General features: G+C 51.7%; 1 protein-coding gene across 1 annotated transcript in view; it reads left to right on the top strand.

The window, feature by feature from the left end:
- The first annotated feature begins 7165 nt into the window (after positions 1-7165).
- The window catches only part of COL13A1 (collagen type XIII alpha 1 chain), a 159891-nt gene continuing 143387 nt past the window's right edge, over positions 7166-23669 (top strand). Inside the window, exon 1 of the mRNA XM_052639731.1 lies at positions 7166-7459. Coding sequence (XP_052495691.1) covers positions 7166-7459 — 294 coding nt within the window. The remainder of the gene's footprint in view (positions 7460-23669) is intronic.

Raw genomic sequence — 23669 nt, 5'->3', positions numbered from 1 at the left:
ATGTTCCAGTCTCAGCTGAGCCCCCAGCCAAGTTTTCCCAATGCAGCCTCATGTGTGACCTCAGCTGTGTTACTTGGAACAGAAGAACCACTCCACTGAGCCCTGTCAACTCACAGTATTATGAGAAATAACAAATCATTCTGTTAAGAAACTAAGAGTTGGGTCCATCTGTGATACTGCTACAGACGCCTGAAATACTGTCCCTGGTTACTGCCCAATGACTCCTAGACACAGTTGGGGTCTGGATCATTTAGAAGCGTGCACCTGATCTCATATACACATCTTGACCAAAGCAGATTGCTTATGGGCAATTTAGCACACACCCATTCTTGGCACAAGTATGAGTGCACATCCTCATCCACACACTCACTGGCGGTACCTTAGAGACAGCCCAGCTGTACTGTGGGCATCTCCATTCATCCACAACATTTGCACTCCTGTGGGCATCTCCATTCATCCACAACATTTGCACTCCTCTGCATGTCTACGCTTATACGTGTGTGCAGAAATGTGCATGATCTGTGTACCAAAGCACAAGAGTCCATACACACAGGTTGAGGGAGCTGGGGGGAGGAGGTCAGACCCGCACACACATGCACACAATCACTCGTGGCCTGAAACTGTAAGTCTCTGAACTCCTCTAAGAACCTGCAGCCTGCTGAACAGGGTCCCCCAGCGTTTTCATCAGTGTAGCCTCCACACTTGGCTCTGCTCTCTTCTTAATGAGAGAGTTTGTTTTGGCCCCAGTTAACAAGGCTCCCAGGGCCTCCTGGGCAGGCTGGCCCTCCCCCGCACATCTGCAGCCCCTGCTCCTCGACCCCCATCCCCAGCTCTGCAGAGTCACAGCCAGGGAGCTGATTGGCGTGGTTGCGTGGGAAGGAAGTGGGGACTCAGGAAAAGGCATTTCCAAATGTTCTATCTTCAGCTCCAAGCAGGGGCTTCAGACTGAACCCCAAAACACTCTCCCCCGAGACATGACATGCTACTGTCCTCTAACCTGAGGTAAACTAATTTAATCTCAGAGCCTGTAGAAGGGCAAGATCGAGGGCTTGAGCCCAAGAGAATGCCTGCATTTCTCACCTTATTTCTACCCTGGGACTGGCCTTGGTGCATTCTCTTTGGCATCCCTATCTGGTGCAGGTCAGTACCTCCCAACACCCTGCACAGGGGTACAGCCCTTCACTGGCTCCCCTTTGTCTTTAGGGGACTATCCTGCTCAGCCCCTGACCACCTCTTCAGCACTTTACACTCCACTCCACTCTTCCCCTTTACACTCCACATTTCAGCCATAGTGAACCACTGACAACTGCCCCAATTTCTCCACCATGCTCTTTTTCCACTCCAGGCTTTTGCACAGGCAGCTCCCTCCATTTGGCATGCCCTCTCTACACCCCTTGACCTGACTAACTATGCTCATCCTTCAGGTCTCATCTCCCAAGCATCCTCTCTATCCTGCTTGGTAGCACTTATCCCTGTTGGCCTCCACCACTAGTCCGCTGTGCTCACCACTGTGTCCTCAACTCCAGCAGGGCCTCGCACTAGAAAGTGCTCCATACATTTTTACTGAATGGATGAACGTTTGAGTTAGGAAGGCCCTTATACATCCCAGTTTTCCTTTCCCTTCTTCACTCATCAATTTCTAAATCTTACATAAGAGGAACATGCACAGGTTAATATAGCTGGGAGAAAGCAAGAAGTAGAATCCATCCATCCATCCACTCTTCCATTCACCCATTCATTCATTCAGACCACCATTTCTTGGGTATCTACACTGTGCCTAGTGCAGAGCATACAGAGATGAATATAGTCACCCTGATTTCCAGAAACTCGCAGCCTAGGGGAGAGAACAGACAGACACAGGTCATAGTTAGGACATAGTTTAAGCCACACAAGACAGGCCAGTGGCTCAAATGGGGTAAGTTACTTCACTCGTGTGAGAGTCTAGGCTTCCCTGACAACTCAACTCCACAAAGTCACAAGGGGCCCAGATTCCTTCTGTCTTGTTGCTCACTACATGCAGGAGTTGGAAGCAGAGCCGAGAAACAGGGCTGTGATGCCAGTGACCATAAGGCCTGGGAGAGAAATAAGGAAGAGTCTACGATGCCTGGAGGAGATTCTGGAAGGTCCCCCAGAGCTGGCTTCCTTGGGTGAGGTTTCCCAGTTGGGGCTACTGTGTGGGAGAGTTGGACCTGTTTAAAGGACTAGGCGTGGGGAAGGCAGTGGAGCAGAGAAATCCAAAAGGAAGAACAGATTGGAAAGAAACTAAGCAGGTGCAATCTACAGGACCTGATCCCACCTGACCTGCCTCTTGAGAAATCTGTATGCAGGGCAAGAAGCAACAGTTAGAACTGGACATGGAACAACAGACTGCTTCCAAATAGGAAGAGGAGTGCGTCAAGGCTGTATATTGTCACCCTGCTTCTTTAACTTATATGCAGAGTACATCATGAGAAACGCTGGACTGGAAGAAACACAAGCTGGAATCAAGATTGCCAGGAGAAATATCAATCACCTCAGATATGCAGATGACACCACCCTTATGGCAGAAAGTGAAGAGGAACTCAAAAGCCTCTTGATGTAAGTGAAAGAGGAGAGTGAAAAAGTTGGCTTAAAGCTCAACATTGAAAATGAAGATCATGGCATCTGGTCCCATCACTTCATGGCAAATAGATGGGGAAACAGTGGAAACAGTGTCAGATTTTATTTTGGGGGGCTCCAAAATCACTGCAGATGGTGACTGCAGCCGTGAAATTAAAAGATGCTTACTCCTTGGAAGAAAAGTTATGATCAACCTAGATAGCATGTTCAAAAGTAGAGACATTACTTTTCTGACTAAGGTCCGTCTAGTCAAGGCTATGGTTTTTCCAGTGGTCATGTATGGATGTGAGAGTTGGACTGTGAAGAAGGCTGAGCGCCGAAGAATTGATGCTTTTGAACTGTAGTGTTGGAGAAGACTCTTGAGAGTCCCTTGGACTGCAAGGAGATCCAACCAGTCCATTCTGAAGGAGATCAGCCCTGGGATTTCTTTGGAAGGAATGATGCTAAAGCTGAAACTCCAGTACTTTGGCCACCTCATGCGAAGAGTTGACTCACTGGAAAAGACTCTGATGCTGGGAGGGACTGGGGGCAGGAGGAGAAGGGGACGACAGAGGATGAGATGGCTGGATGGCATCACGGACTCGATGGACGTGAGTCTGAGTGAACTCCGGGAGTTGGTGATGGACAGGGAGGCCTGGCGTGCTGCGATTCATGGGGTCGCAAAGAGTTGGACACGACTGAACAACTGAACTGAACTGAACTGAACTGAAAATGGAGTGAACCCCTCTCTGTGGCTCTAGGTTCTTTTACTTGCAAAAGAAGAAACCCAACTCAAACAGGTTTGAGCAAAAATGAGTCCTGTAACTGAAGAGTGCAGGCACAGATGCGCTTAAGCACAGTTTGATCACTGAGTTTAAATAAAGTCTTCAGAAATTGGCCTCTCTCCACCTCTGCTTGCCTCCTGTGTTGGTTTCATTCTCAGGCAAGATCTTTAAGAACAGAGGGAATATACCCCCTGCGGTTCAGTTCAGTTCAGTCATTCAGTCATGTCCAGCTCTTTGTGACCCCATGAACTGCAGCACGCCAGGCTTCCCTGTCCATCACCAACTCCCAGAGCTTGCTCAAACACATGTCCATCAAGTTGGTGATGCCATCCAACCATCTCATCCTCTGTCATCACCTTCTCCTCCTGCCTTTAATCTTTCCCAGCATCAGGGTCTTTTTCAATGAGTCAGTTCTTCACATCAAGTGGCCAAAGTATCGGAGTTTCATCTTCAGCATCAGTCCTTCCAATGAATATTCAGGACTGATTTCCTTTAGGATGCACTTGTTTGATCTCCTTGCAGTCCAAAGGACTCTCAAGAGTCTTCTCCAACACCGGAGTCTAGAAGCATCAATTCTTCGGCACTCAGCTTTCTTTATGGTCCAAATTTCACATCCATACATGACTACTGGAAAAACCATATCTTTGACCAGATGGACCTTTGTCAGCAAAATAACGTCTCTGCTTTCTAATATGCTATCTAGGTTGGTCATAGGACCTTTGTCGGCAAAGTAATGCCTCTGCTTTTTAATGTGCTGTCTAGGTTGCTGTCTAGGTTGGTCAGCCCCCTGTGGTAGCTGATACTCTTTCAGAAAGCCCTTTGCAAAGAAATAGCATTCCTTTCCCAATCATTCCAGCCTGATTCTCCTTAGTCTGAACTTGGCCACAAGCCCATCTCAGGCCCAAACCCTGTAGCCAAGGGAGATGGAGATGCTAATTGGTCAGATTAGCTCACATACCCTAGAGACAGGAATGGGGTCAACGCTGCCAGAGCCAAAGGGACTCAGCTTGGCATCATTGGCAGGATTTTAAGGTACAGAAAATGGGTGAAGGATGGACCTCCTGGCAGAGGGAACTGCAAGAGCTAATAGGTGGAAGCAGAAAAACACAGAAAATACTTTAGGAAGTGAAGCTTGTATGCACAGGGACATTTTTTTCTTAGCTCTCCATTCTGGTACCCAGAGTATCTGTTTTTATCTTGGAGTGTAATCATGACCACAGATTAAACTCAAACTCTTTGCACTAGCACTGAAAGTCTATCTTCTTGCTCCAAACAAGAAATCCTATTTTCTAGAGAGGTTGATTAACTCCAACATTGACAGAATATTGATCCAACGTTGACAGAGAATTCCCAAGTTTCTCTGACACCAGAGACCCCCTGGATGCCTCAGGGTTCATACAGGTCATTTCTGAATGTAGGGGTCAGGCTAGGACCCTCCCCCTTCAGCTCCCAATCACAGAGGATGCCCCAGCCCCCAAATCTTTTAGATTTCACTGCCTTGGCATTCCTGAGGGCCCCTAAAGTCTTGAAAGGGAAAACATCAGCTTGTGGAATAAGAAAGGGAAGAAACTACTCTCCTAGTTCCCTTCCTTCGTGTTCCTTACCCTTGCAGGGGTTGTTGGGGAATGTGAAGGGGGAACCAAATCTACACCCCTGGATCCCCTGGCATATACCTCTCAGTGCAGAAATTCTCTAGCGCCCCCTGGTGGTCACTAACACTAATGGTTTCTCTCAGGGTTTATTCTGAGCAGCCCAATTGAGACATCCATCACGGGGTAAGGAAACAGGCACACTTACCCCATATCCCATATTAAGGAAATGCTAGAGCTGGAATGGACCCAGAGCTCCTGGCCACCAGTCCTTTCTGCAGCATCACTTTCTATCTGCGGCATCACTTTCTATCCCTGTAGTCCTCCCTAGTGGCTAACTGACCTGGCAGGCAATGTTATAACATTTATTATTTATGATGTAAGTACTTTATTACTATGTTGCTCTATCAAATACACCTGCCACACTTTGAGGTGTGCCATGATACTGGATTATATGTTAACACTGATCAGGTCAATATATAAAATGTGCAGTTGGCAACGCTGTTACTCTAAAATGGAATCGCAGAAATGCTCCTGTCACCATACCCACTACCCACCTCTGTTTTACATTTCAGGAACCAGTCTTTTATCCCCCCATCCCTTCTCGATGTTCCTGGGAAGCTTTCTCTGTAAACTCAATCCCACCTCCTGCTTATTCACAGGAATGTCAAGAGGTGCAAGGAGATAAAGTCTATCTGGGATACAAACGTTACTTAAAATGGGAGAGGTGGCAAGAGAAGAGAGGAAACTACAAAATAGCCTTCAGGCAGCTTTCTCTACTGGACCATAGGAAATGATAGCGGAAGGGAGCCAAAGAGAGAATGGCTCACCTTTAATGGCTGCAATGGTTGGGGCAGGCTGGGCTGTCGGCAGAAGGCTGGAATGAGTCTCAGATCTACGGCAGACAAAAAGAGGAGGGGTCAGGACTGGCAGCGGGGAGGATTGACTGGCCTATTGGATACCCTGAAATAACCCTCTGCTCAGCTTGTATTCACCTGTATCCTGAACCACGAGTCCTGGTCCTGAAAGAGAGACAAGGGCACCAGTCTGCTGCCCCACCCCCACCCCAGAGGGTTGGCTTTTCACCCCAGAGTAAAGCTGGGATTGGTGAAGTGGGCCCCACCAAAGGCGCTGGGGCGGCTGGAGGCGCAGAGTCGGAGGTGGAGCTGGTTTGGGGAGGAAGAGAGGGGATGAGACATGACAGGGGGTGCTCAGCAGCAGCTCAAGAGAATCAGACAGTCCTGCGCAGGAGGTAGACATCCATCTAGATCCCTGACAGTAACTCCACTGGGCTCCTTGGAGGATCACAAAGACTGGCTGTGCCGACTTGTCAGAAAGCAGAGTAATGTCTGGACCCGTGACTTAGCAGGAAGGTAAAGAGGACCCTAGTGTGGATTGGGAGAAAGGGAGAGAAGCAACCCCCAGCTCCACTCCACACCCCCTTCCTGCCTATAAATAATCCCAAGTGTCACTTCAAAGGGGACAGGGAGCGCGGGAGAGGGGCTCCCGTGGCCGGTGGGTTGGGGCAGCGGGCGGTGCACACCACGCCCCCCACCCCGGGCGAGTTTGCATAAATAAACAAATCCAAGCCGTCGGCCCCGCAGGAGGGGGAGGAGGAGAGGGGAGGAGGAGAGGGGAGGGGGGCGGGAGAGATTAGTTTGGGAAGTAGCACGGATTGCTCATCCGATCCGTGCAGCCGCTGCTAGTGTGTCAAGTTACAGAGGCGCCGGAATCGGCCCCAGCGCTCCTCGGCAGCGGCCACGACCCACCTCTGCCCATGGGGCCCTCCATGTGCACCCCTTCGCCCCGGGACTGAAACTGGCTCGCCCGGGCGACGGGAAACACCAAGAAGGACAGACATTGCTGAACCAACTCCGGACTGCAGATACTTGAAGGGAAGGACGGGGCAGAAAAGAGAGCCGGCCAGATTTCCCTAACTTTCCTGGACTTGGAACGTTCTTCGAAGCAACTTTTTTTTCACCTGGGTGTACCCCCCGATTACTGCTGGTTGTTTTTTGTTTTTTTTCTCCCCCCGTTCCCCCTCCAGCTGCTATTTTTTCCATCCTCTTTGCCGAGAGCAAAGGAAAGGGACATTTTTCCAGCGACACAAGCCTTTTCCCTACTGCCCCGGAGCTTGAGATCGCGCTTTGGGGCAGCGGCTCTCGCCTTTATTTATTCTATTTATTTATTTATTGGTTCTCAAGACGCGAGGGGATGGTAGCGGAGCGCTCCCGCAAAGCGACAGCCGCCGGTGCCCGCGGCCCTGGGGAGCTGGGCGCACCCGGGACAGTGGCGCTGGCGGTGGCGCCGGCGGAGCGCTGCGCGCGGCTGCCTAGCCCGGGGTCGTGCGGGCTGCTGGCGCTGGCCCTCTGCTCGCTGGCGCTCAGCCTGCTCGCCCACTTTCGGACGGTCGAGCTGCAGGCCCGGGTGCTGCGCCTGGAAGCGGAGCGTGGGGAGCAGCAAATGGAGCCGGCTATTTTGGGACGAGTCAACCAACTGCTGGATGAGGTCTGTGCTCTTTGTTGCTGCCTTTTATTCCTTCCCCGCGGCGCCCCCTCGCGCAGCCTCCAAACTTTGGACCAGCCAGTGCCCGTGGGCTCTCTCTCTGCCGCGCGGTGCGCCCTGGCCTCGCCCCAGTTTTCTGCGGGAGGGATGGGACCAGGGACGGACGCTGCCCTGCCAGCGGGCAGGAGGATCTGGGCGGCTAGCGCAGGACCCCTCGGCTCCCGCCTAGAGCAGGCGTCTCCCACGTTCCGCGCCGCCGGGAGCGCCCTGAGCGCGCGGGGCAGGTGGAGGAAGGCTAGGCGCGGAGGCGCGCAAAGGCGGCCAGGCTCCGTTTCTCCCTCCCGGCTCCTCGCCAGGGCAGTGTGAGAGCCGCCCAGCGCCCACGCGGCGGGACTTGAGCCCGGTGGCCCGGGGCCGAGGCTTGCTGGGCCCCCGCAGCCCTCCCCATCCATCCCTTGACGATCAGTGCTGCCTTTTATTGCCATATTCTGTTGGGAAGAGAGAGGGAGTGAGTTATCCCCGGGGCTGAGGGGGACAGCGAACAGTCCTTGCAGGACGTGGTGGGCTGGTCTCTGCCCAGACCGCTAGGGCCCAGGTGTTGGTGGTTTCGGTTATGCTGTCCTTGGCCACAAACAAGCCCTCACTGTCTTGTTCTGAAGCTGTGTTTCTTGTCCCAGGTCCCCTGGAATGGTCCCCAACATTTTGTGTCTGTGTGTCTTTCTGGGAAAAGGATGCTGAGTTTTCTCCCATTCCCCAAATGTCCTTGAACCTCAGTGTATTAGAGGCCACTAGTGTCTCTTAGCCAGGACAATCCCGAGAATCATGAAGAGACCCACAGTCCACAGAAAGTAGGGACGCACTGTCTGAGGGGTGCCACCCGACTAGCAACTGGCCAGGAGACCATTAGGGCAGGTGGTGTCTGAGGATGTGGACCGCTCGGGGGACCCAGGGCCTCGTATGAGGGGAGGACCCACAGGAAAAGGCCGCGGCCGTCTGGGAAGAAGTCCTGGAGCAGGCTGGCCATGGACAGTTTCCGAGGGGAAGAACTGGGGGCGCATCTCTTACTTAGTAGGAGATGGTGTATCAAACAATGAAGAGCGGGAGGTAGAGCCCAGCAGGCTGGGCTTTTATCCCCACTCTGCTACTTAGAAGCTGTGCCACCTGAGGCAAACACTCTAATCCCCTGAGCTCCACTCTGCCATCACAACGGTGGTGCTGATGGTAAACGTGAGAGCCCAGCTGTGACGGCAGCGGTGCCGTGGCCATACTGGCATGATGCCCCAGTACCCTACAGCCAGCATCTTCTCAGTGCCTCTACCAGGCAAAGGCTGGCACTTGCCAAAGCAGCTCTCCTGGGCAATCACGGAGAGCGAGGTCAGAGGGCCGGAGCAGAGCAAGTTTACTGATGCCAGAGGTGCACCCGTGACTGCTGCCGTTAGCTCATTCCCACGCCCTGCCAGGCCCCAGGGAAGCCGGAGGGCTCTGTCAAGCCACCCACAGTCCCCTGGGACTCCGGGAGAAGCCGGTGGACTCCACAGTGCCGACAGACGGCCTTTGCTGGCTGGTTGGCAGTGCACAGGGGACTGCTGCGTGGAAGGGAGGGTGTTGGGACATGAAGGCTGCCTCAGGTATCCCTGGGGTCCTGGCTGCTGAGGGACAAACGTCTGACCCTGAGTGTCCTGCCCAGTTCCTCTCTCCATCATCTCCCCTTCCTGGCCCCTCCTGCTGGCCAGGGCGTGCCCCTGCCCTTTCCTCAATCCTGGCTTCCTCCGCTTAAGACTTAGCCAGGCCACGCCTCATGCTCCCAGGACCTTGGGGGTGACAGTGTTATCCACCAGGCTGAGCCTTCCTGTCTAAACTCCTACTGACTGTCAGACCCCCATTTTGCAGATGGGGGAACTAAGGCTCAGAGTGGGGCCGTAGATTCCCAGGGATGTGTGGCGAGATCCAAGATTAAAACAAGCTTCCAGGGACTCTGCCCCCAGTGCTCTCCCCAGTGTGTCTGCCACCTTCCATTGTCCACTCTCACGCGCGTATTCCAAAAGTGAACCTGAGAGCCAGCTGCAGGTCAGGCATTGTGGTGGGGGGCACGTTTCTGCCTTCCTGAACTTACAGGCAAGTAGGACACAGAGACGGGAGTGGACAGTGACCACGTCATGTGAAAAATGCTACGAGGATGGAAGTAGAAGAGGTCTAGGGCCCCTGATGGCAGTGGCTCCCTGGGAAAGTGATTTTTCAAGTGAAGACTTACAGGGTGATTAGGAGTTTTCCAGGCAAATGGGGATGAGTATGGGGCAAAAGGAACAGCTTCTGGAAGCTGAAAACCAGAGAGAGAGACAGGTAGCCGAGGTCAAGAGGGGCCTTAGAGACACTTTGATCTTTGTACGAGCAATGGGGAGCCATGGAGGGGTCTTGAGGAAAGCAGTGATGTACACAGAATGAGGTGAAGAGCCAGGTAGAGGAGGGATGCCAAATAAGAGGCTAGCACAGACCAGAGAGGGTAGTGGCCTGGCCAGAGCCCTTGTGGAGACAGAGAGGAATGAATGGAAATGGCAGCCTCAGTGGTGGGACCTGAGGTCATAGCAGAGGGCATTGGGACAGAGGGAGGGAGCGGTCCTGTGCGGGGAGGGGCAGGTGACCTGGTCTAAATGGCGATGACCTCAGGAGCCCTCTCCTGGAGGGGCCTGCGGGCCAGTGGCTCTGGAAGGGACTCTCTCAAGGCTGCACTGTCCAGTACAGTAAGCACTAGTCACACGTGACTCATTAGACTGAAGTTAATTAAAATTAAATAAAATCTAAATGTAGTTCCCCAGTCACACTAAGCCACCTTTCATATAACTGCTTGATAGATACCTGAGTGGCCATCAGACAGGACAGTGCAGCCTTAGAACATGGATGTCACCACATAAAATTCCATGGGATGACTCTGTGCTTGGAGCAGGCAGAGTCTGGGCCAGCAAAGGTGTTCAGGACCAACTCCACCCTTTCCCTCCTCCACCCTTTCCTCTCCTCGCTCTGTTCTCCTAGGTCAGAAAAAAGAGCAGAGGTGAGGAGAAAGGTGAGAACTGGGGCCACTGGAAACTCCCAGGTGAATAGGAGAGGGGAATGGTTTTGTTGCAGAATGAGTCTGTGAAATGGGCATGCAGAGGATTCCTGCCCATGGAGGCCCAAAGGCACCCCGTGTGCCAGGATTCCAGCTGGGCCTTGCCAGCCGTGTGGCCTCAGGCACGCCATAACACACGCCCTCACCTCATATCCCTTTTCTGTGAAGCCCTGGCCCTGCCTTCTTCTTGGGGTTGCTGTGGGGCTCTCAGGAGATGGCAGGTGGAAAAATGCCCTGAAAGGTGCCACCACAACAGGTCACGAGTGCCTCTGGAGAGCTCCCTGGAGCACGGGGCAGCCAAAGGCAATCCGTCCTGGAGCCAGTGAGCCTGGGTCACTCCCCGAAGGATGGAGGAAGGGCCATGGGCAGGGCCGTCCTTGGGAAGCACACAGCCTGAGCGATGGCCTGGAGGCAGCGGTCCAGGGCCACATGCTCACCACCCATCCCAGTGGGGAAAGCAGCATGCTGGGGGTGGAGGCCCTGTCTGGGAAACAGGAGGGAGAGGGGGGGCCAGGCTGAGGGGACTCCATAGGAGAGAAGCCTGTAGTGAGGTGAGGCAAGGGCAGATGTGAGCAGAGGCTGCGATCTGAGTGATTTGAGCTACTGGGAAGGGGGTGGGTCAGGGCCAGGAGAGGAGTGTGGGGGCGGGCGCCCGCTCAGGGGAGTTGGGAGTGTGGCTTCCAGACCGCAGCTCCAGCTCTTCCCCCATCAGAGCCTCTCTCCCGGCCTGGGACCCTTAATGAGTGCTCCAGCTGCCCGTTAGTTGATTTGCTTGCTGTGAAAAAAAAAAGGAATGTCCCAAATGGAGGAAATCAGATGTCACCTAGGGCTGGGCAGACAGTGTGCGATGACAGAGAAGACGGTGGAATTTAAACTTGCCAAATCCATTTAGCAGGCTGAGGGGGAGCAAGGGGGTGTCAGCAGCCACCTTCAAGGTGAATGCTGAGGGAGGCCAGGCTGATTCCCCTTCCCCAACCATAAGAGTAACAGCAACTCTGATAGGAGGATACAATGGCCAGTGCTATGCACATTATCTCTTTCCAACCTCATGACTTCCCCAAGGATTGACAGGCTTATTACCCCATTTTACAGATGAGAAGACTGATATCACTGTACTTCCATCCCACTGTCTCTGATTCAGTCCTTTGGGTATTGATGGCATTTTCCACTCTAAGAATCCCCTGGGAGAGGAAGTAGTTGAAACTTCCAGGCTAAAATGTCAAGGAACCCCAGGCAGACTCTTTCATCCCTAAAAATAATAATGACAACCCTTACAAGAGCAAAGGCTCACATTTATAGAGTGTGTACAGGAGCCCCTTATTGAACTCTTTCCAGGGGCATTTGGAGGAGAGATCAAAGCAGTGACTGAGAGATTAGGGCTCTGGATGGGGTCCCCTAGGAATGAAGTACTGAGATGAGACAGGAGCAGGCTCTTAAACAGAGAATGTGTGTGTGGCATGACCTGTGTAGAGTGCCCTGCGTACATCCCAGGTACCTGGACCTCAGTTAATGGACAGACCTTAGATCCAGGTGTCCTCAGATATCGCCAGTGCTCCCCTGAGTCAGTCTTAAAACTACTCCTCTTTTCATGCTGTGAGTAAATGACTGGTCTTAAATGACTAGTTTTAATAGAAGAAAGACCCTCAGAGACCCTGAAATCTAGTCCCCTCACTCTACTGATGAGAAAACAGGTCCAAAGCTTCACACCAGGCGTCAGATGAGCCTGGAGGCTGGACCTCTGTCTCTGGTAGGCATCTCCCTTCCACATCACACCTCCTTCCTGGACAATAGTGTTTGTCTGGCCAAGTGGCGGCCAAGACAAGGCAAGCGTGTGCTTCACTCTCCACTTCTTGGCCCTCAGCAGACATTATTAATCACTTGCCATACACTTTCTCACTGAGCTTACATACAGCCTTAGAATCCTCTTCAACACAGGAAACTACTACCCCGCTAGCAAGAGTTGACATTCAAGACACAGAGCTGTTGGGGAATTCCCTGGCAGTCCAGTGGTTAGGACTCAGTGCTTTCACTGCTAACGACCTGGGTTCAATCCCTGGTTGGGAAACTAACATTCTGCAAGCTGTGCAGCACAGCTAAAAAAAAAAACAAAAAAAAGCTGAAGAACTATTTCCTGACTCTAATTTTTTAAAAATACAAAGAAATATTTCCTAGAGATAAAACTAGGGAGAGTTGTTAAAGTTTCATTGCTTCTCTGAAAGCCTTAAAACTAGCAAGTGGCTCCAAACCACACTGAGGACCCCCAGCCCTCATAGGAAGATGGTGGGCAAAAGTCAAAGCATATGAAGCAAAATGCCGTCTGCCTTACGCATAGTCTCCCAACTTGACACTCTCAGAGAGATGCCTTTTCCCCTATTCCAGACTTGCCCCCATGCCTCTGGAAAGTCTTCCCAAAACACCCTGACCCAAAATGGCCCTTCCCCCTGCTGACTTCCTGAATAACTGTCTGGCCGTGCCAAGTATCTAACTCAGAGAAGGAAAATAGGGCACGTGCTGACTTCTCTCACCCCAGAACCACAGCAGGCATTACTAATTACTCAACACACGCCCAGGGAGCCTACCTAGGTTTCAGAATCCTTCTCAACACAGCTCTCCAGGTGGCCACTCCCAGTCTACTCGAGTCAACACACAAGATAAAATCTGTTGCCAACCATGGCTTAGCTTCAGACACATTGTGCAGTGAGGCCTCCTCTTCACTGCCTTTCAACATCTTATCTCTCCATTTGATCACATACAACTGAATGGGGGGGGGGGGCAAGAGCTCGCTGGTCTCCAGTCCTTCACTGAAGCTAGCCTGGGGCTTTGCACAGAGTAGGCAGCCCTCACCAATTAGCTGCTGATTTAAGGTCCCACTGCCAGAGGCCAGTGAAGCCGTCTCAGAAGTCAGCTCCCTTCCACCCACTCCCCCAACCCAGACCCAGCTGTCTGCCCAGCATTTGCTCAGGGGGTTGTGCCCTGGAGCTGGTGTTTTGCAGCAGTCGGAGGCTGAAGTGAGGAACTCCTCCTGAGTCAGAGCTGCACCACAGGTCCCAGCTAAGAGTGGGGATGGCTCGGTGTGGTGTGTCCTCAGCCGGACAGAGCCGCTGGGAGCATCCCTCCTCTGCCATTACCTAGTTGTGTGACCTGAGTCTCAGTGCTCCAACCTGAAAAATGGGCGCAACATCCTCTTAATAGTGTTTTTGCAGGATTCAGATAATAACAACTGGAACCATTACAGCCTCACTCATCACTGGTGGAGACAAAATGAGGCTGCATCGTGTCCCCAGCTTTTTTTAAGTGTAAATAGAATTTTTGATAAAAGTGAAGTACAATTTTGAACACACCAAAATGGTTAGTTAAACTTTATAAAAATAAGTGTAATGTTTGCTGCAGAGCAACTTGTTTTATGTGGAGAGCCAACTCTTTGGAAAAGACCACATCTATTAATTAATTTAATTCTCACAATAATCCTATGAAGCGGTTATATTTTTACTATTCTCTTCTTACAGAGAAGAGTGTGGAGGCCCAGAGAAGTTGCTTTACTTTCCCAAGGTCACACTGCTGCTAGTAAGTAGCAGAGCCTCAAACCCAGGTAGTCTGGCCCCAGAGCTGGCATTCAGAGCCACATGTGTAGACCATCTGTATAAAGTACCACATTGCCCTAAGTCAGCTGAGGCAGGTCACAGAGGCCAGGTTCAGGGACTGTTCAATTCAGTTTGTCACAGAGGTGGCACTGACCGAGCTGACTTGGTGTCAGCTCACATTCAGTTCCGTTCAGTCGCTCAGTCGTGTCCGACTCTTTGCGACCCCATGAATCTCAGAACACCAGGCCTCCCTGTCCATCACCAACTCCCGGAGTTCACTCAGACTCACGTCCATCGAGTCAGTGATGCCATCCAGCCATCTCATCCTCTGTTGTCCCCTTCTCCTCCTGCTCCCAATCCCTCCCAGCATCAGAGTCTTTTCCAATGAGTCAACTCTTCACATGAGGTGGCCAAAGTACTGGAGTTTCAGCTTTAGCATCATTCCTTCCAAAGAAATCCCAGGGCTGATCTCCTTCAGAATGGACTGCTTGGATCTCCTTGCAGTCCAAGGGACTCTCAAGAGTCTTCTCCAACACCACAGTTCAAAAGCATCAATTCTTCGGTGCTCAGCCTTCTTCACAGTCCAACTCTCACATCCATACATGACCACTGGAAAAACCATAGCCTTGACTAGATGGGCCTTAGTTGGCAAAGTGATGTCTCTGCTTTTGAACATGCTATCTAGGTTGGTCATAACTTTTCTTCCAAGGAGTAAGCATCTTTTAATTTCATGGCTGCAGTCACCAGCTGCAGTGATTTTGGAGTCCAAAAAAATAAAGTCTGACACTGGTTCCACTGTTTTCCCATCTATTTCCCATGAAGTGATGGGGCCGGATGCCATGATTTCGTTTTCAACGTTGAGCTTTAAGCCAACTTTTTCACTCTCCTCTTTCACTTTCATCAAGAGGCTTTTGAGTTCCTCTTCATTTTCTGCCATAAGGGTGGTGTCATCTGCATATCTGAGGTGATTGATATTTCTCCCAGCAGTCTTGATTCCAGCTTGTGTTTCTTCCAGTCCAGCGTTTCTCATGATGTACTCTGCATAGAAGTTAAATAAGCAGGGTGACAATATACAGCCTTGACGCACTCCTCTTCCTATTTGGAACCAGTCTGTTGTTCCATGTCCGGTTCTAACTGTTGCTTCCTGCCCTGCGTACAGATTTCTCAAGAGGCAGGTCAGGTGGTCTGGTATTCCCATCTCTCTCAGAATTTTCCACAGTTTATTGTGATCCACACAGTCAAAGGCTTTGGCATAGTCAATAAAGCAGAAATAGATGTTTTTCTGGAACTCTCTTGCTTTTTCCACGATCCAGCGGATGTTAACAATTTGATCTCTGGTTCCTCTGCCTTTTCTAAAACCAGCTTGAACATCAGGAAGTTCACGGTTCACGTATTGTTGAAGCCTGACTTGGAGAATTTTGAGCATTACTTTACTAGCATGTGAGATGAGTGCAACTGTGCGGTAGTTTGAGCATTCTTTGGCATTGCCTTTCTTTGGGATTGGAATGAAAACTGACCTTTTCCAGCCCTGTGGCCACTGCTGAGTTTTCCAAATTTGCTGGCCTATTGAGTGCAGCACTTTCACAGCATCATCTTTCAGGATTTGAATTAGCTCCACTGGAATTCCATCACCTCCACTAGCTTTGTTCGTAGTGATGCTTTCTAAGGCCCACTTGACTTCACATTCCAAGATGTCTGGCTCTAGATGAGTGATCACACCACCGTGATTATCCGGGTCATGAAGATCTTTTTTGTACAGCTCTTCTGTGTATTCTTGCCACCTCTTCTTAATATCTTCTGCTTCTGTTAGGTCCATACCATTTCTGTCCTTTATCGAGCCCATCTTTGCATGAAATGTTCCCTTGGTATCTCTAATTTTCTTGAAGAGATCTCTAGTCTTTCCTATTCTGTTCTTTTCCTCTATTTCTTCGCACTGATTGCTGAAGAAGGCTTTCTTATCTCTTCTTGCTATTCTTTGGAACTCTGCATTCAGATGCTTATATCTTTCTTTTTCCCCTTTGCTTTTCGCTTCTCTTCTCTTCACAGCTATTTGTAAGGCTCACATTAGCATCTTTGTTTTAAGAATGGCACTGAGGCTTACATCAAGTCTTGGTGATAAGGACCCTCAGGAAAGTCCCTGTCCAGCCTTGGCTTCCAGAATGTTTGGGCTTCCAGGAGGGAGGGGCTGGGTCTTGTCCTTTGGACGCTGAACTGTCCTCTAAGGAAGCTTAGCCCCAAATCTGGGAGTCATCCCCAGGCAGAGCAGAGTCGTTCAGGCAGAAGATTCTGCACAAGCCCCAGTCTCAGCCCTGCTGTATCGCCCTGTGCTTCTTTCCTCCCTCTTCTGCCCTGCTGCCTTCCTATATAACGTGCATCTATCGGTCTGCCTTTGCAGTTTCTTGAGTGTTTCCTTTTGGATCAAGATAAGGATAAAAGTCCTCTAGAAACTTAACTTTTAAAAGTGACTCTCCCCTCCTTCTCTCATGTCTGCACACCCTCAAAGGCCTGCCCCTGGACTGGTGATGGGTCAGCTGCATACTGGTACCTGCAGGACTTTAAAATTTACCAGGGCTGACTCCCCTTCCCTAAACCCTGATGTGAATCCCCGTGGGCAGGGTCTGGCAGTGGGTTGTCTAACGAGCTCCACAGTCGACAGTCCCTCCCAAGTTGCTCTGCAGCAAACGTTGCACTTATTTTTATAGATGTCTTTTAACTAACCATTTTGGTGTGTTCACAATTGTACTTCATTTTTATCCAAAGAGACAGAGACAGAAACTGCATCTGTTCCCCTGAGCCAGGACCACCCTGTGCAGTTTACCCAGGGCCCCTCGCCTGAGTCCAGAGCAGTGCTTCAGGGGCTGATGGAGGCAGTCAGCAGGGTCACAGTGAGACTCAGTAACAGCCCTACCACGCACTGCACGGTTTGAAAGTATGGGAGGGTTAAAGAAGGGGAAGCATTGGGTTTTGTTTTTTTTTTTTGGAGCAGGGTGTTGGGTTTTGGTTTTGGTCTTGTGTGTCCATGCTAAGTCACTTCAGTCGGGTCTGACTCCTTGTGACCCCATGGACTGTAGCCCACCAGTCTCCTCTGTCCATGGGATTCTCCAGGCAAGAATACTGGAGTGGATTGCCGTATCTTCTTCCAGGGGGTCTTCCCCACCCAGGGATCAAACCAAAGTCTGTTACATCTCCTGCATTGGCAGGCAGGCTCTTTACTACTAGCGTCCTTTGTTTATATATATATATATATATATATATATATATTCCCCCCCCGCCTTTGGCTGCAGAGGCTCTTCATTGAGGTACACAGGCTTAGTCGCCCTGCAGCATCTTAGCAGTGGGATCTTAGCTCCCGATCAGGAATGGAACCTATGTCCCCTGCATTGAAAAGTGTGTTCTTAGCCACTGAACCACCAGGGAAGTCCCTTGGTCTTAGTTTTTCAAAGAATAAAATCAGCTGAGTGTTTGCCATCCATCCAGAAGAAAGGAGGTTACAGGAGAAGCCTCAGAAATGCTTCTCTCATCTCTTTTGGTTGGATTCTTCCCCTCCCAGAAGCAGTCTTATTGAGTCCTCAGTAAACTGGAAAGAAAGTCAGCGAGCTCCTCCAAGGGAAACTGAGGCCTGGGTGTAGAGAGGGGCTGGGAGGGCCAGGGGAGGCTGGGGTCCTGGCTCTTCCACGTGTTGTCTGCTTGGCAGGCAGGCCTCAGCAGCAGCCGCAAGTGGGCACTCCCGTCTCCTGTCTACAGAGCTCCTGCCCAGGGTGCTGGCCTCCCTGCAAAATCTCTCTGTGCCCCAAAGGGCGGGGATGTGGCTGTTGGCAGCAAGGACTCTTCCAATCCTTCAAAGGGTGAGGGCAAGCAAGTACAAAGGGGCGGAACTGCCCGCTTGAGAGGCTGGGCACAGCCTTCCTGGAAGATACTGGACCCGTGTCTCCCCTCCTGGAGATTATTGTGGATTTTCCCAAATCCCTACGTGGCTGGAGTCTACATAGACTGGGTCTCCTCAGCCCCCTTTCTTCACCTTTCCCTCATCCCCACCTTCCCTGGCCTCCCCGTTGCCCACAGTCCAAAGCGAAGTCTCTGTCTTTCCTTAGCTCAGCTCACAAGCCGCCACAGGCAGCTCTGGTCCACCCTGCCCCCTGCCAGGCAGCTCATTCTTACCTGTTTTTTAAGGTCATCCAGGGAGGCCCTACTGCCCCCGGAGGACACATCTTCCCCACAAAGGCTGTCGCAGGACGTGGGACTCTTCCATCCTCGGGACTTTACACCTGCAGTCTCCTGGTACACTACAGATGGCCCGTGAAGGTGCCTCTTCAGCCACCACTTGGAGGTTTTCTGCATCGGATCATGTTCTGACAAGGTGGCCTGTGAGGCAGGACAGGAACAGGGATGAAGAAAGGGGGCTGGTTAAAGGGGCATTAGCTGAGGTTCTCCCAGAAATGGCCTATGTGACTTCCCTGGGAGCTGGGGAGGTGGAGACTTAGGAAGTGACATGGGAAGTGAGGGTGGTCCTGCCACCTCCAGCATCTCCCTACTCATAGAATCAGAGTGTTAGAAGGAAAGGAGTCATGTGCTGGGATGAATCCCCCAAACATCCCTGGTTCTCAGACTTACACACCCTCAGTAACAGGGAGATCCCTAGCTTGTGCAGCTGGCTGCTCCGTGATCAGACAGCTCTGGCTGTAACGTGTGGGTGTTCTTCGTCTCCTCAGAGCTCCAGGTCCATCCTACACCTGCCATCCCACTCCTCCAGCATGTCTTGAAAGCACCTCACATCCAGCATCTCTCAGCTAAGCAGGACATCCGCCCCTGCACACGCAGCACTGCACGTCCTGCCTCCAGGACAGACTGAAGCATCTCAGCCTCCCACAGAGCCATCCTCTTTTGTGTGTCATGCCTGCCGTGAGCCACCCAGGCCTCCCTTGGCTCTCCCAGGCCACGGCAGGAGACCCTCACTCATCTGCTCCTGTTCACTCTGCCCCGCCCCCTTCATCCTCTGCATGGCAGCCAGGAAAATCTTTCAAAAACTCTAAGTATGATTACCCCAGTTCTCTGATTATAGCCCTTTAGTGACTTCACTGGAGAAGGAAATGGCAACCCACTCCAGTGTTCTTGCCTGGAGAATCCCAGGGACGGGGGAGCCTGGTGGGCTGCCGTCTATGGGGTTGCACAGAGTTGGACACGACTGAAGTGACTTAGCAGCAGCAGCGGTAGTGACTTCATATTGCTTTTTACTATGATCCATGAGGGGAGGCCCTTGCCACCCTCTCTAACCTCATGGCTCACCTTCTCTTAGAGTCCAGCCAAATGGTTGTATGTGGTCATGGCTAAGAACACAGATTCTGGACCCAGATTGCTGGATTCAAGCCCAGCTCTGCTAATTACTGGCTGTGTGATCTTGGGCAAGTGGGTTAACCTGTCTGTGCTTTGGCTTGTATCTCTATAAACTGGGGTTAAGGATAGTAAGAGTATCGCCCCCTTGTGAGTGTTGTTTTTAGGATTAAAGAAAGTTAAAACAAGTGCTTTGAGCAGTGCCTGGCACTCCAGGAATAGATGTTGCAGTCTCCTGAAAAGAGTCAGTCTCCCCACTGCCCCACCCACTTAGGACAGCCGCAAGGAGAGGGTCATGGGCGCAGAGCCACGTTCAGATCTTGCCTCTGCTCTTCTTGGCCATGTGCTAGTTAATTCACCTGTCTCTGTCTCAGTTTCCTCATTCACGGGTGGGTTTCTGTGAGCCCTGAGTTAATATGTATAAGACTGCTGCCTGGTTTCTGAGAAGCACCTGATTATATCAGATCTTAGCTGTTTCCCCCATGCCTGGGCCCCTCCCCTGGTAGGCTGCTGCGCATCCTCGGATGTCAGCTCGGCTGTCACTTTCCCATGCTGAACCAGCCTAGTCAGCGCCCCCAGACTGGCTCTCGACACCTCCCCTCTCCTGCCAGAGCTCTGATGACGGGCTGTTCCACGTTGATATGTGTGGTTTAGAGGCCCTGAGGTGCCCCTCCCTGGAGAGGGAGCCCCGTGAGGGCAGCCTCCATGTCTGCTCTGCTCACATGTGGGTCCCCAGCACTCTGCATGGCTCTGCAAACAGAGATGCTCGATACCCACTCGTGAGAGGGAAAGAAGTGTCGGAGAGGGTCTGATCTCCATCCCAGCACTCTTGCTTCCAGCCCTCCCCACTCTACTGTGGGGGACCCTGCTTTATCCTGCACTGAGAGCAGGAATGACCTCAGGCCCCCCGAAACTGGAGGTCCTAGGCCTCGTGCTAACCCAGTGCCCATCCTGTTTCCTGTCTCCTGAGGCTGCAGCAGAGTCTTAGCTGAGCTGGAAGAACTTTCTCATACGAAGGCTGGCAAGTTCACACCAGGACGTGCACCTCTGTCCCCCGAGTTTTCTGGCCTGCAGAGCCTGGAGCAATATCTCTCTGTGATTCTGGTGAAATGGGGAGGCAGCAGCAGCTCATGGCATCTAGAGAGTCCCCTATTTTGTGGCCCTGGCAGTCTGTGATCAGACGCCAAGTCCCTTGCACAAAGAGAACGGGGGAGGAAGGAAGAAGACAGTTCCTCAGACTGCCCCGGGGCACCCGCTCCTGGCCCGCAGCACACAGCTTCCCAGAGCAGACAGGGCGAGTCCAGTCTGGGTGGGTGTAGGCTGAGTGTCTCGGTTTCCTCCACTTTGATTTCATCCCACTGAGCTGCCTGCGCTCAGAGGCAGGCAGCCACACGCGGGCCTGTCCCCTTAACAAACCCCTCTGTTCCTCTTCTGCCTTCTCTGGGACCCAGCCTTTGCTTCTCCCTGGATTGCCCTTCCCTGCCCTCTTTTCTATCTGAATTCTCCCCATCCCAAGGCCAGAGCCCACGTGGGACCACAGGGATGGATCTTCAGGGGTTGGGGGAGGCAGGCCTAAAAGTAAGTAACTTGGTTCAAGTGTGGATCAGTGACACTGGACCAGGCCCTGCCCTCAAAGGGCCTCCTCAAGTCTCCAGCGGGGCACCAGCCCCATAGCAGCTCTGGCGTGGGGTAAGGAGTACACTCCAGCAGCTGGGATGGAGCACACACTCTGTGCCAGGCATTGTAATCAGATGCTGGCACAGAGCTTTGCCCAGCCTGGTCATTTCAATGGGCAAATCCTTCTTTCAATTTCTCGTTCTTGTGGTCAAAAGGCAGGGTGGCAGACAGGTCCCTCACTCACCCACCCCCTTGTAGGAAGAAGGGGTCTGAGTTTCCGAAGAGGTGGAGGGGTAGGACCACGTGTCGGCAGCAGTACATGAGGCCAGGCCAGCCTCACTGCAGCAGGTGGGAGAAGGTAGGCCTGGCCTCCGCTCAAGAGAGAAGTGGCCTTCGTCTGGTCACTAAGAAAAACAGGCCAGCATAGCAGGTGTTTGCCCTTCTGCACGTCTGGAGCCCTCTTTCGATTTTCTGGTCTCATCTCATCTTATCCCTCCAGCTGTCCTGTGTGGTCCAGTGATATCTAATAGTATTCCTGTTCTATGGATGAGGAAACCAAGGCCCAGAGGGGCAACACCTCTTGCTTTGCAGTTAGTGGGAATGCTGGGACTAGACCCCAAGGTCCTAAGACTCCCAAAGGTAGCTCCAGTCTGTATCAACACCACATGCTCCATACAGAGTGATGTTTCAGCAGGGGTTAGGGGGCGAGGGTTGGGGCATGTGCTAACCCCAAATAGAATCCCATTGCAGCCTCCAAGGGCAGGTGGGTTTTCATGGGAGTCATACACTAATATCAAAAATTAATTATTAAATGCTAAAGCTCTTAGCACAGTGCCTAGTACATACAGCTCAATATGGATAGCTATTACTATTAATATTACTCCTATATAATAAGTCTACCTGGTAAGTACTTCTTGGTTTCCAAGGCACTTCCCACAGCAACACTTGAGAGGTTACTGTTGATCGGTCATGTTCGACTCTTTGTGACCCCGTGGACTGTAGCCCACCAGGCTCCTCTGTCTGTGGGATTTTCCAGGCAAGAGTACTGGAGTGGGTTGGCATTCCCTTCTCCAAGAGATCTCCCTGACCAGGGATCAAACCTGGGTCTCCTGGAAGGTGGCTAATATCCCCATTTTGCAGATTCTCCAGGGGGGAGGTGCCAGGCTCAAGGTCATGACTATTATAGAATTCGGAGCTCACCTGGCCTCTGCTCTGGGCTCCCTCCCTCAAACCAGGACTTGGACCCACCCACGTATTACAGAGGCCCAGGCTGAGCCTGATCCCTTTAAGAGCCCTGGGGCTGGACTCAGGGAGGGAATGGGCCCTAAACCCCAGGCCAGACCGGAGCTGCATTCTCTGGGGAGAGCGAGTGGCCACTTGGCATTTTCCCTTTGATACTGATACAGGCATTTTAATAGCTGCAATGATCAGGCAGGTGGTATTTCAGCTCTGGCCATGAGGGGCATTCCAGGAGGCCCTGGCTGCCAACGGGTGAAGCAGGAAGGCTTCTCTGTCCAGGGCGGCTGGGGGTCCACCTCAGGGACTCTGAAAGTTTTACACCTGCCCCAGAGCCTCAGCGTGGGGATTTCAAACCCAGAGTCTCAAACTTAGATGCCTGGGGTGGGGCAGGCTAGTGGCCTAAGGCAGTGAGACTAGCCAGGGAGAGGGTACTGCGGTGGTCGGGATAGCACATGCCCACCTGAAAGGGACAGCCATCCTCCCATTTACAAGACAGATCAGAAATCTAGAACTACATGAGATCTCCTGAGCAACACGTATTTACTGACCACCTCCCATGTGCCGCCGGGCCATGCTGTAGGCACTGAGGATATATTAATGAATGAAGCAGATCAAAATATTCATGTCCTTGTATAGCTTGCCTTCTAAGGAAAGGGGAAGCAATAAGTAAGCTAAATAAGACAATAACAATGACAACAAAATTGGAAGGAGAAAATAAAACAAGGAAGAAGGCTAGCAAACCTGTTACAGAAAGGCGTCATGGAGATCAAGCCAGGAGAGAGGCTAAGAGCCTGGTAGGAGTGGTCCAGGGGAGAGCAGGGAAGACACCCTCCATTAGGGAGTTTTTCCAGGAAAAGAGCTAAGTAGAGTCCATGAGGATTTTTCATTTCTTTTCTTTTTTTATGATGGGAGGAAGAACAGCATGTTTGCATAAAGATTGTATCAGGGGTGAGCAAGCAAGCACTGAATCCCACTGGAAGACTGTTATAGTAAATCCGTTTTTATGGGAACACAGCCTTGCTTATTTTGCCTTTCGCCTACACAGTAAAGCTGAGTGGTTGTGACAGAGGTCGTATGGCTTACACAGCCTCAGATATTTAGTAACTGGCCCTTCACAGAAAATGTTTGCTGAGCCCAGGCCCTACCCCCACCCCAAGTTCATCCTGTGCCCTGTCCATTCTTCCTCCTGTGTACCCCCTTCGCTTCATCCGCCACTCTCCATCAAGCTGCCAGGCCATAAATGCGACCTCCAGTGTCTCTCTGTTGGATACATGACTGACAGCCTCCAGAGAGGAACCTCAGCCTCCAACCTTCTCACTGTCCTGGTCTTTCTCAACATGCTATT

The sequence above is a fragment of the Budorcas taxicolor genome, chromosome 5 (genome assembly GCF_023091745.1).
Source record: "Budorcas taxicolor isolate Tak-1 chromosome 5, Takin1.1, whole genome shotgun sequence".
In the NCBI taxonomy this organism is placed as follows: Eukaryota; Metazoa; Chordata; class Mammalia; order Artiodactyla; family Bovidae; genus Budorcas; species Budorcas taxicolor.
Note: the sequence above shows the minus strand (reverse complement) of the source record. Positions and strands in the feature narration are given on the sequence as shown.